At 40.3% G+C, this 13,724-nt stretch overlaps 1 protein-coding gene across 2 annotated transcripts in view; it reads right to left on the bottom strand.

Moving 5' to 3' along the window:
• pinx1 (PIN2 (TERF1) interacting telomerase inhibitor 1) overlaps positions 1-13,724 on the bottom strand; it is a 94,513-nt gene that overhangs the window by 59,567 nt on the left and 21,222 nt on the right. Inside the window, exons 5-6 of one of the 2 annotated variants that reach the window (XM_048530307.2) lie at positions 11,791-11,886; positions 7,642-7,742 (exon numbers count right to left, since the gene is read on the bottom strand). In XM_048530307.2, the coding sequence (XP_048386264.1) occupies positions 7,642-7,742; positions 11,791-11,886 (197 nt within the window). The remainder of the gene's footprint in view (positions 1-7,641; positions 7,743-11,790; positions 11,887-13,724) is intronic. The other variant, XM_048530308.2, reaches the window with a different exon arrangement.

Below are 13,724 nucleotides of genomic sequence, written 5' to 3'. Positions count from 1 at the left end.
CACCAACCACCACCACTTCATTTGGTAGCTTATTCCCTACATGCACCACCCTCTGCATGAAAATGTTGCCCCTTAGATCCCCTTTAAATCTTTCCTCTCTCACCTTAAAGCTATGTCCTTTAGTTTTGGACTCCCCACACCAGGGAAAAGATTTGTCTATTTACCCTACTCATGCCTCATGATCTCAAACTTGTATAAAGTCATCCCTCAGGCTCCTGTGCTCCAGGAAATATAGCCCCAGTCTAATCAACCTCTCTTCATAGTGCAAACCCTCCAAACCTGGCAGCATCCTTGTAAATCTTGCCTGAATCCTTTCAAGTTTCACAACATCTTTTCTGAGCAGAAAAAGAGAGAGAATTGCGTGCAGGATTCAGATAGTGGCCTAACCACTACCTGAAAAGTGTACAGCTGCAACATGACCTCCAAACTCCTATATTCAATGCACTAACCACAAAGGCAAATGCCTTTTTCACAATCCTATCCACCTGCGACTCCACTTTCAAGGTACAACCAATCTGCACTTCAAGCTCTTTGCTCAGCAACACTCCCAGGACCTTACCATGAAGTGTATGTCCTGCCTTGATTTGCCTTTCAAAAATGCAGCACCTCACATTTATTTAAATTAAACTCCATCTGCCACTCCTTGGCCCATTGGGTCATCCAATCAAGGTCCCGTTGTACTCGGAGGTAACCTTCTTTGCTGTCCGCTACACCTCCAATTTTAGTATTAATTGCAAACCTGGTAACTATACCTCAGATGTTTACATCCAAATCATTTATATAAAGTGACAAAAAGCAATGGTCCCAGCGCAAATCCCTGTAGTGCACTGCTGGTCACAGGCCTCCAGTCAGAGAAGCAACCCTCCACCACCACCTTGTCTTCCACTTCTGAACTGGTTCTGTATCGAAATGGCTAGTTCTCCATCTATTCCATGCGATCTAACCTTGCTAGCCAGTCTACCAGAAGGAACTTTGCTGAATGCCTTACTGAAGTCCATATGGATCACATCCACAGCTCTATCCTTATCAATCCCCTTTGTTACTTCTTCAAAAAAAAACTTTGAAAGACACAATTTCCCACACACAAAGCCATGTTGATTATCCCTAATCAGTCCTTGCTTTTCCATGTACATGTACATCCTGTCCCTCAGGGTTCCCTCCAAAAATGTGTCCACCACCAATGTCCAGCTCACTGATCTATAGTTCCTGGCTTTTCCTTATCACCTTTCTTGAACAGTGGCAGCACATTAGCTGACCTCTAGTCTTCTAGCACTTTGCCTGTGGCTATCGATGATACAAATATCTCGGCAAGGGGCCCCATTATCACTTCCCTAGCTTCTCAGATTTTTGGCGTACATCTGATCAGATCCCATGGATTTATCCACCTTTATGTATTTTCAGACATCCAACAACAACTCCTCTGTAACATGGACATTTTTCAACATGTGGTTGTGTCCCATATCATATGTCCTTACAGTAAACACTGATGCAAAATGCTCATGTAATATCTCCCCCATCTCCTGCAGTTCAACATACAGGTGACCTTGCTGATCTTTATGGGGACCTAGTTTTTTCTTTGTAACCCTTTTGTCCTTATTGTATTTGTGGAATCCCTTGGGATTTTCCTTAATGCTATTTGCCAAAGCTATATCATATTCCCTTTTGACCCTCTTGATTTCCTTAAGTATACTCCGACTGCTGCTATCAGGAACAAAAACTAGAGTTGCTGGAAGCTCAGCAAAACTGATGGTAGTTGGGAAAATATCAGTTTATATGCAGAAAATAGGGAGGGAGGTGGGATAAGTACTAAGTGGTAGGATACAACCCGAAGAGAGAACAGCAATTGGACAGACGAAGGATGAATAGGTATTAATGAGGACTGTTAGTGATCAACACTAGGTAGCATGCAATGGCAGGCTATATAAGGCCTGGTGTATGGGGTAGTGGGCTAGGGCATGGGAGAGTTTAAGCTCTCAAATTATTGAGCTCGATATGGACTCCAGAGAGCTGCAGGGTCACCAAGCAGAAAATGAGATGTTGTTCTTCCATAAAAACTCAATGCAGGCTGGAATACTGCAGCAAGCCAGAGATGGAGATGTTGGCCAGTGAACAGGGTGGTGCATTAAAGTGACAGGCAACAGGTAGCTCAGGGTCTTTTTTGGGAGCAGAACATAGATGTTCGGCAAATTGGTCGCCCAGTCAATGCTTCATTTCCCCAGTGTAGAGGACAGCACATTGTGGGCAGCAAATGCAGTAGACTAGATTGTAGGAAGTGCAAGTGAAGTGTTGCTTCACCTGGAACAGATGCTTTGGGCCCTTGGATAGTCGGGAGGGAGGAGGTAAATGGGGAGGTGTTGCATCTTTGCCAGTTACAGGGGAAGGTGCCTTAGGGCTGTGGGGGGTGAAGGAAGAGTGGAACAAGATGTCCTGAGGGAATGGTCCCTGCAGAAGGCCAAGGGCAGGGTGGGGGAACTGCATAATATGGGTCTAGTGGTGGCAGGCAACAGATAGCCTAAGATCTTTCTTTGCGAGCAGAATGCAGATATTCTGCGAAGCAGCCACCAAGTCTATGCTTTATTTCCCCAATTTAGAGCAGACCACATTGTGTGCAGCAAATGCAGTAGAGTAGATTCTGGTAAGTTCAGGTGAAGTGTTGCTTGGATATTGGAGAGGGAGGAGGTCGATGGGGTGTTGCACGAGCCGCCGCCAAGGGGCTGTGGGGGAGCAGGGGGTATTGGGGATGTAGGAAGAGTGGATCAGGGTGTCCCACAGAGAATGGTCCCTGCATAAGGCAGGCAAGAGAAGGGAGGAGAGTATGTGTCTGGTAGTGACATCTTTCTGGAGGTGGCGGAAATGGCATCTGATGATCTTCTGGGCGTAGATGCTGGTAGGATGGTAAGTAAGGATAAGGGGAACACTATGGCTGTTGCATAGGGAAAAGGGGCAAGGGTGGAAGTATAAGAGATGGGTTGGACCTGGTTGATGGCCTTGTCAACAACAGTGCTGGGGAATCCTCAGTTGTGGGAGAAGGTGGACATTTCAGAGGCTCCCTTGTCAAAGTTAGCCTCGTCTGAATATATGCGACAGAAATGGAGCAACTGAGAGAATGGAACGGAGTCTTCACAGGAAGCAGGATGTAAGGATGTATAGTACAGGAAGCTGTGGGAGTTGATAGGTTTATATTAGATGTTAGCAGCCAGTCTGGCCCGTGGGGGAAAAGAGGGGGTTGGGTCACAGATAGACCAAAAAAAAGTAATGAGGGCAGTGCGGAAGTCAGAAGTGAAATCTATGAACTTTTCCAATTTCAGACGAGAGAGGGAAGCAGCATCATTGATATCAGCGGTGTTTTGTTGCAAGAGCTCTAGGTGGGGGCCAGAATATGACTGGAACAAGGAATGTTGCACATACCCTACAAAGAAAAAAAGAGACAGGCATAACTAGGACCTATGCTTGTAACCACGGCCACCCCTGGTGACCTGAAGAAAATGAACGGAGTTAAAACAGAGCTTGTCGAGCTCAGCCTGAGGAAGAGGGCAGTGGTGGATAGGGACAGTTCAGGTCTATGCTCTAGAAAGAAGCAGAGAGCCCTTAGACTCTCCTGGTAGGGAATGTATATGGATACGTAAAAGGGATTTTACCATGGAGGTGCAGAGGAGGCAGCTAGAACCTGCAAACTGGAAGTCTTGAAACTGGTGTAACGCCTTGATACACTTCTAGGGAATTATTTGATCCCTGCTGTCTGTACTTGACATATGCTTCCTTCTTATTCTTGACCAAAACCTCAACTTCTCCAGTCATCCAGCATTCCCTACACTTAAGAGCTTGATCTTTGCCCAAAGAACACTGTCTCCAGTCCCTGCAACCACCACCCCCCCCAAACTAGTTTAAATCCTCCTCAGCAGTTCCAGAAAACCTCTTCCCCAGTATATCGGTCCCATTCCAATTCAGGTGCAATCCATACTTCTTATACTTCTAGCCCAGAAGAGGTCATTGATCAAGAAGTGCAAATCCTTCTCCACTGCACCAGTTCCTCAGCCACGCATTCATCTGTTCTATCCTCTTCCTACCTTCACTAGTTCATGGCACGGGGAGTAATTCAGACTTTTTAAATTCTGCCTAACTTCCTATTTTGTTGCCTCAGAATCTTGTACTTTTCTTTTCCAATGTCATTAATTCCAACTTGTACAACAATCTCCTGCTGGTCCTTCTGCCCTTGAGAGTAGTCAGAGTCTGCACCCTCTGCGATATCTCTGACCCTGGCTCCAGGGACACAACACATCATTCTGATGTCCTGCCTAAAGTGAGGACTGCTGTACCACAAGGAACAGTTAGGAAATTTTCTGTTTTAAGATTCAAACACCCACAGTCCAATAAAATAATGTGAAAAGATATTTTGGTTGCTTAAAACTAATGCAATGTAGTAACAAAATTGAGAGGATTCCCAAATATCAGTCTGAACTGGAAATAAGTAGCTGCTTGTAGACAAGTTTATGACTGCTCGTGGGAAATGAACAAAATAAAACATGTAGTGTTACATAATAAGAAAATCACAGTCAATATAAGCCCTGAGAACTTGATTCATTTTGGATCAAAGTACTTTGCTACTATGACTTGACTGATTTTGGTTACTGAAATTCTACTGACACTAGATAGTAGGATACATTGCCAGTCTTAGTACAGTGTAATGGGCTGCATTTTACAAGGTGCTATGGTCCCTAACCTCCTATCCGCACTCCAAATCAGCGGTGAGCCTCAGTATCATTTTAACATACTGCATAGCAGCTTAACGCTGGGAGCAGCATTAATCCCTTTACATTGAGACTTAGCCCTTTCTCAGGAGGAAGTCTTGCCTTAGAGAGCTGACAACGAATTTGAGGATTGGCACCTCTGTAATCCAAGTAATGGGCATTGTAGCCATGACACCTGCCAAGACTACAGGCCACTCCCAATGAACAGCAGCCTGAACTCAGCGGTAAATCCAGAGTATCACCAGGCCATGCTGGCAGACAATGTGGATGAGATGGGTGGAAGCTTTGGTCTGAAATGCAGGAAAGAGGATTAAAGGGAGCAATGAAATCTGAGGTGGTCAGTGGAGGAGGGCGCATTGCCTCTGCCAGGCCTAGAGAACCCACAAAAGATGTTCCTTGACTGCCACTCGCCCAAAACCTGCTTGCCAAAGCCAAAACTACTGGGCTTCCTGTATGTAGTGTGGCCTCCTCCTGCTGTGGATCAAATACTGCAATGGTTAAACCTTAACAGTTCAACCAAGGTCAGGCAGGCTGGCGGTATGCTTCCTCCAACATATGCAAAATTTCAGGAGGTCTAGGGCTAATAGGTAGATGATGGAAAGAACACACGCTGGATTTTACAAACTCCTGGCCACTGCCCTTAAACCACCTAAAGGGGAGTGTAAAGTTCAACCGTTTTTGGAAGCATTGTATATTTGACCTTAACAATCAAACTATTGTGTTATTCGTATGTTATGCAGCTAAATCTAATTGTTCCTTAAAATGTCAGTAGTGTTTTAACATCTACTGGAGATATTAAAATGTTTCAACCAAGTTTAAATTGGGTTTGCTGAATTTCTCAAATTCTCAAATGAGGCCCAGCGCAAACATATGCACTGTACGTATACTGAGTCACAAGCTATCACAATGAACTATAAGAATTCAGTGTCATTAAAGCGAACACGAGATTCCACCATCCCCCCACCTCTCCAATCACAATTGTCCTGAAGAAACATTGTTTAGTTCCAAAGCTTATGAGTGGTCTGGTCTAAGCTCCTGTCTATCGGACATCATTTTCTCCAGTGATAAGGCCACATCAGGAAATTTAACTGAAAAAGGAAGGAAGTGGTATCTGGATCAAGTGGGGGAAGAAAAAAAGTAGGTTTCAAGAAGTTCAGCTTGTTAGGAACTGATAAACCAATGCAATGTATAATTTTATCTTATTTGAATAAGAGAGCAACAAGTATGCAAAATCATAAAGAGAAACTGGCAGTCTAGATGTGGATTAAGACATACATCTTGGTTGGGGCGGGGGGGGGGGGGTTGGGGTTTGGCAATTACAATATTAATTCACTACTTCTCAAGACATCCAACTAACTTTGCAAACTTTACAGAAACCAAAATGGAAGCATTTGTAGGAAAATAGCAGGTGTCATTTGTATTTAATACAAATAAATAATAAGCCTTTCTTAGAAAGGCACCAAGATTATTTCCATTAAATAAAAGCTAGATTTTCTTTAAAAAAAGTGGAAAAACAGCCCAGTGCCTATTGAACATGACAGAAACATACAATTCAGGCTACCAATTCTGCAGTTTTTCCCTACATGAACTTAATCTCTTGCTCTCCATAGCCTTTAAATGTTCTTAAGCATCAATCCAGTTCTCCATAAAATTCATTTTTTTTTTATTCATGAGCTGTGGGGTTGGCTGGCTGACCAGCATTTAATCACCCATTCCTAGTTGTGCTTGAGAAGGTGGTGGGGAGATGTTTTATTGAATTCCTGCTGGCCATGTCTTTTAAGTGGACCCACAATGCCCTGACAGAGGGAATTCCAGTAGTGAAGGAACAGTCATATTTCAAAATCAAATGGTCAGTGGCCTGGAGGGTAAATTGCAGATTCTGGTCTTCCCATGTAATGATGGCTGTTTGAACAGTAGATGCAGGCATGAGTGGCCTCCTTCTGCACTGTGACACTGCTTTGATTCTGTCTTTTCTATCTGATCGATCTTCTGATCTCTCTGCTTGATATCCTCTTTGATGGGTGTCAACTTTTGTTTAACAACATGGATGGAATCTTATCCTTATTTGACATTCAATTCCGCCAAGCACAGTTAGTTGTAATATAATGTATGGAATTTTTAAAAAAGCTCATGAATCTTGCACAATTTTGACAGCACAAACATTGCTCTTAAGACTTGAAGTGCACTTATCAGGACTAAACTGAAGGAAAAAATATATTGCAGTTTCTCCAGAAAGTTAAGCAGATTGAGATGGAGGGCAAAACTGTACTTCTAGGGTAAAACTCACGGGTGCTTGGAATTTAGTTTGGAGCCTAGATCCACAAATTTCCATCATGTACAAAATCTCCAAGAAATTAAGATTTGAGGGATATGAATGGTGACTGCCCATCACATTAATATCGTTACTTTAAGGCTGCTTGGTAATGTTTTGAAATAACGACAGAATTCTGTGGTCCAGTAGAACCAAAACATGCAGAGATAGCATCGTTTCCACTCTGTACCTAGTAAAGACTTCAGCACTCCAGAACTTATCCAAGCAGCAGTGATAATACAGAATTTCTCTCTTCCTGTAGTTACAGAAAATCCAGCCACCTTACAGCCAGTTCGCTGCCGAGTCTCCATAAAAGCTTTCTTCCTTCTAAATTCTTCACTATTTTAAACTTATATTCGCTCAATCCCATTTCATCAACCAATGGAAACAATCTATCAGGATTTACATCGTCATTACTATTCCACACTACAAATTTAACATGTACTTCAGGACACACAGGAATATTTATTCTGACAGTGAAATAATCTGTAAATATCATGTAGTCTCTAAATAAAATGCAGTGGGAGAAAGGGAAATTAGTACATTAATGGCTAAACATAAAAAAAAACAAAAACATCTTACTGTTGCTTGCTCTTCCTGATCTCTGGATCTTTTGAACCGCTTGCCACGTTTTCCAAAAATGCAGGCAAGGTCTGTCGCACTTCGAGAAGAGAGATCCTTTCCTTTAATCCAATCATTTAAACAATACACATTTATAAAATTTCAATGCCAAGTAGAAATCAAATAGAAACAAGTCAATAAGAGCTGAATTAATTAGGTCAATTCAGAGTCAGATAGTCATCATCAATTTATCTGAATATATTTGGTTAAACATAGTGCTAGACTTAAACATCAAGTAGACTCCAATGAACTCATTAAACTGTCAATCTTTTAATTAAATCATCTTTTTGGAAATTCATACAACAGCATCACATTACTCCAGCGTAACACGAAATATAACAGGTTGCACATACTCCCAAAAGGCATTATGATATACTGCATTACATAAGCATGACATTTGCTTGATGGCATAGAACTTTTCATCTTGCTAATGAGGTGGGGAGAAGAGATGATCAAAAGGACTATGACTCTGCATGAACAAGGGACTGTTCAAAGTACTGGTACAGAATCATGCATGTTAACCACAAGGGAGTTTTGCAATGTTGTAACAGAAAACAAAGATGTGCTGGATGCAAAGAAAAGAAATTGCTCTCATCACCATGAGGTACAAATGCATTCAGCTAGTCAGTGAAATCTTCGGTGAACAGTTCGTTGTATTAGACTTCCAATCTTAATCTTGATATTCACAAAACCAAAACAACTTCTACAATTTTCACTGCTCCTTGAGAAGCGACTGAATGAATCTGAGGAAGCGTCACCAGACCCGAAACATTAACTCTGTTTTCTCCTTCTCAGATGCTGCCAGACCTGCCGAGATTTTTCAGCAACTTTGTTTTTGTTTACTGAATGAACCTGCTAGGTTCATCCCGAAGAAAGGATTTTTGAATCAGAACTGTTTACATCGGTGAAGATATGCAGTAGAAATAATACAGTCAAGGTTTAAAGGAAAGGATCAAAAACAAAGTTGCTGGAAAAGCTTAGCAGTTCTGACAGCAACTGTGGAGGTGAAAACAGTTAACGTTTCAGGTCCAGTGACCCTTCCTCACAACAGGGGGACCACTTCCTTCTGAGGAAGGGTCACCAGATCCAAAATGATAATTCTGTTTTCTCCTCCACAGATGTTGCCAGACCTGCTGAGCTTTGCAGCAACTTTGTTTTTGTTCCTGATTTACAGCATCCATAGTTCTTTTGGTTTTTATTTAAGGAAAGGATATTGGTTTCAACAGAATAGGCTATATGTAAAGTTGTAAAACAAAAACAGTCATCTTTTACGATTTTGTTCTCATTACATGGAGGCGAAAGAGAAACTAACCAGTTGGATCTTGGCAAAAAGGGAGAGGCGCCAAAATCCTTCCTTTACAAATTGGAAATCACTGCTTAGATTCAAAAATCTACTTTAGCGTCTCATAATATGCAAAACTCCTGGACACATCCATGTCATAAATGAAAAATATTTACTCAAATTTGTACAGATACCTAATCTCTCAGCATTTTAGTAACCTCTTCAATAATAATGATAACTGTAGAAAACGCTGCCAAATGGGAGTAAGCGGCATCTAAACAGTGTCAGTTTACTACACTTGCTTCATTCATGATCTGTACACTGCAATTGTATTTTTGTGCTAAGCTTTAAATCCAGCAAAATGTCAAAAAAGAGCTGCAAATGAATCTTCCAGATTGAAAATGTCTATTGTGATAACTTATTTTAAAGCTGTGCTTAGGATTTGGACACTATCAATGCTGCATTTATTCTCAATCCTTGGTTGTCACCATCATTCTCAATGGGACATTCTTCTTGGAACACTGTAGACCTGGCTGTCACTGGACCACTTCAGATGGCCTTAGGAGTCAAACTATAGGGGGTCAGGTTCCATTCCCGAACAGACAATACTGGGCCAGTTGTTCGTCCACTTCAATTTTCATTGTCAGTTCCTCACATATTCTTGGATGCATCTCACCCAGCCTTGGTGCCTTACGAACATGAAATATGGAAAGCTTATCCAATACAACCTCCTTATCTGTCTTAAACCTTTCTAGTAACTGGATTCTTCCCATGAATTCATGGTCTGGCAGCATCTGCTTTGTAGGTTAAGAGAGATGCAAGGTATTCTTTCAACACAACAGCCTCGGCCTACTCCCTTCTTTCTACCTGCCTTTTACTATGTATGTAATAATATAAGATTTTGAGATTATCCTTCATCATCACTGCATTATAGTACATGTGAATTGATGTTATAATGCTCTCAAACCCCATTTTACCTCAGGATCTGCTTAAGTATGATCTGCTAGTGTTGTAAACAAATAGCCTAATGTTAGCCCAGACTCTCATGTGCCTCATGAATGTAAGGTTTGAATATAACAATTAGCTGTACTAAAATATTTGTTCAGTGCTTAGCACTGCTCATGGTGGCTCAACTGTTAGCAGTTCTGCTTCAAAACACCAGGGTCCCAGCTGTGATTCCACCCATGGGCAACTGCATGGAATTTGCACATTGTACCTGTGTCTGACAGTTTCCTCCCTCAGTCCAAAGATGTGCGGGCTAGGTGGATTAGCTATGGGAAATGCAGGGTTCAGGGATAGCATAGGGGAGTGAATCTAGATGGGATGCACTTTGGCGGGTCAGTCTGGACTCAGTGGATCAAATGGCCTGCTTCCATGCTGTAATACCACAATATCCACACCCAATTTATGTTACAGGAGATAATATTAGCATTATCACATATGGAGGAGTACCCTAGAGGCAAATACACCAGCATTGACTCCAGCAGAATTAGTAAATAGCCAGGACAATTGGTTCATTTGTAAAGTGCCTACATACCTTAAATGGGGAAAATGTACAACGACCATTCTATGATGTACCAGTTCAAAGAATGTTCCATGTCTTAATCTACTCTTGTGGTGCAGAGGCAAACTACTGGTACATCAATCTAATTATATTTAGCAATGCGCAGTCAATACCCTGGAGATTCAGATTAATTTTTCCTAGTTTTGATCCATACATTGTTAAGAAAGATCTCATGGGAAGCTGGAAATATAGCTCTCCATCCGCACTGTAGTGCTATGAATCTACCACTTATTATCTGAGATGAAAGTCACTGATGATTTTGTTCTCTATTCGGTCATAAAGATCACAGATGAACATCAATGATTGCAGACCAAGTCATAATTAAAAACAATAACCTAGGTTTCAAACAGGACAAACAGCACAATAATTAATTGTTCTTAATTTAAACCATATATTTATGCCATCCACTTTGCATGGGCTGCTTTAAATTTGTCTGCTTCCTTCCTGCTAATTGAGGCATCCTACTTGAAGCTTTGAGGGAAAATATTATTTCAGCAAAATATCTTCAACAGCAGAGAGAGATTGGAGTGTTTCACACTTACTGCAAATTCGAATCTGTTGCAATACCGAAAATAAAACATCTACTTCGCAAACTAACTAAAAAACAAACAAAATTCACAAGCTAAAATATCAAGTAATGTGCAAATTAGGTCAGATGTAAATTTTAGCTGTAATATAATGTGACTATCAAATGGCAACTAAAATGTTTATTTTGATGAATAGCATTTGAAAATGCAAAGTCTTATCCAAAGGCATTGTTTCAACTTTTAAGCCGTAAGATACTTGCTAAATCACTTGTAAAATATTCACAAGTTCCAGACTGGTAACTTTTCAATAATTACTAAATTAAGGGGGTGTGCAATGAGCACCCAAGGTACACGGTTTACCCGAGTATCCTAGAACTAATAATCATGACCTGCTTCTATAAAAAGAAGTGCAAATAACCATAAGAAGTTTCTCTGATGTATATTGTGCTACATATACAAAAAGTTACAAATCTTCTGCTTAAGTTAGGAAATATCACACCACCCCTTACAAAGATATTAACATTTACAACTGAAATGTCAGAACTGGACAAATTAAATATTTGTATTGATTTCATTGTACAGCATTGTTTTCCATGGGGTCATAGATCGTCTGATGAAGAGTCGTTGTTGAAACACCAACACTGTTTCCTTCCACAGATGCTGCTGGCCCTGCTGAGCATTATTCAGCATTTTCTATTAGATTTTTAACATCTGCAGTATTCTGTGCAAGATCTCACCTTTGGTAAATTTCTGGTAGTGAACTCGTTTCTTGGAAGATTTAGATTTCTCTTCAAGGCTAAATGCAGTTTTATCCTCTGCCACATGTGAGCCTGCTGAAAACAAAAGCCCACAATATTTAAAAAGGATTAAGATTATCTATAGCAGAGTTAATTGATGCTATGACTGTACTAATTGATTGAGGCAATACTAAAAAGGGGAGGTTCAGATCTGTGAGCTTGTATCCAATTACCCAACCTTATTGGTTGGAAATGAAATAGTATTATCAAGTTCAACCATCTCTTCTTAGTTCAAAGCAACTACAAACTTTAAAAATGGTTTTGCAACAGCACACTAACCTCCTAGCCAGTAGTTTTTTTGTACAAGTAAACAATAGAAATTTACTTTCAATCAATACTTGGGAAACTAAACTATGTATTTTCACCTCCACAGCATTTTGATCATCAGTGTAGTGTGTTATAATAACATTCATACTTGTTTCTAAAAAAACTGAACTAAAATAAGTCAACATTCAAGATTAGTAAGATCAAGATTTCCAAGCAAGGCTCTGGAAATACAATTTCAGCGAGCCGTGTCAAAATCAGTAATAACTACACTGGATTTTTTGAAGTTGATTATCTGTTTGGTTTTTTATAAAAAACCTTATAGGTTGTATTTAACCCTTTCTTTGTAAAAATATTCTCTTTCTTGCAGTACCCATTCTTTTATTGTCAATTATAAATTAACGGTCCAAATTTAATTCAAGTAATTTTTAAATTAAATAAACAGGAGGTGCCTTTCAATGTCAAGTGGAAGATACACCAGATTTGTTCTAAATTTTTCGTAGATTACAAGCACAAATGTAATTCACATATTTGATATTCATGATTTTTAAAAGAAACTATAGTTAACCCACATTATAAATACTTGTTCAGAAGATCATAGCAAATTTAGTAAAAATAAAACCTGGTTAAATTTAGCGCCTGGATTATTTCCTAATACAAAGTTAGATAACAAAGGATATAGCTGAACACACTGTTTATGTAAATTGGAAGGTAATTCTAATTTAGTCATTGAATATCTATGTTAAGAGTAACAAGTATATTGAACAATACCTGTGAACCTACATTATTTGTAAAACAAGACTAATAACATCGTTTCCTCAGAAAGAAGAATCTACTTTGAGCAACATACAAAGCAAAAGGTAAAAACATTTCATTCAAATATCAAATTAGAAAGCAAAATAAATAACGGGAGGCACGGTGGCTCAGTGGTTAGCGCTGCAGCCTCACAACACCAGGGACCCGGGTTCAATTCCAGCCTCAGGCAACTTTCTGTGCAGAGTTTGCACATTCTCCCCGTGTCTACGTGGGTTTTCTCCGGGTGCTCTGGTTTCCTCCCACAGTCCAAAGATGCGCAGGCTAGGTGGATTGGCCATGCTAATTTGCCCAGTGTTCAGGGGTGTGTGGGTTTATAGGGTGGTGGAATGCTCCTAGGGGTGGTGTGGACTTGTTGGGCCGAAGGGCCTGTTTCCACACTCTAGGGAATCTAATCTAATCTAATCAGTTGGAAAAAAGATGTAATTAAGATGGAAACAAAAGATGGGGGAAAAAAAAGTAATATCATTTTAATCTTTGTATTTTCAACAATAATTAAAATCTAAAGAAGTGAGACCTGATGTTTGTAAAAATACACTTTCATCACCAAGGATGATTTTGGGGGAAGAATGCAGCTTGCCATAGATTTAAAATTTCATTTACACCTGAATGGACACTCCTTACAGGTGAAATAGCAACTTTCTTGTAATTCTTTCAATTCAACAACTGTATTCTCTCCTCACACTGTAGTCTCCTCCACACTGGAGAGTCCAAATGCAGATTGAATAATCATTTTGCAGATCATCTTTGCTGCTGAATTTCTAGTCACCTGTCATGTTAATGCTCCTCCCATTACC

This window comes from Stegostoma tigrinum, chromosome 4 (genome assembly GCF_030684315.1).
Source record: "Stegostoma tigrinum isolate sSteTig4 chromosome 4, sSteTig4.hap1, whole genome shotgun sequence".
Lineage (NCBI taxonomy): Eukaryota > Metazoa > Chordata > Chondrichthyes > Orectolobiformes > Stegostomatidae > Stegostoma > Stegostoma tigrinum.
This window is presented reverse-complemented; position numbering and strand designations above follow the sequence as displayed.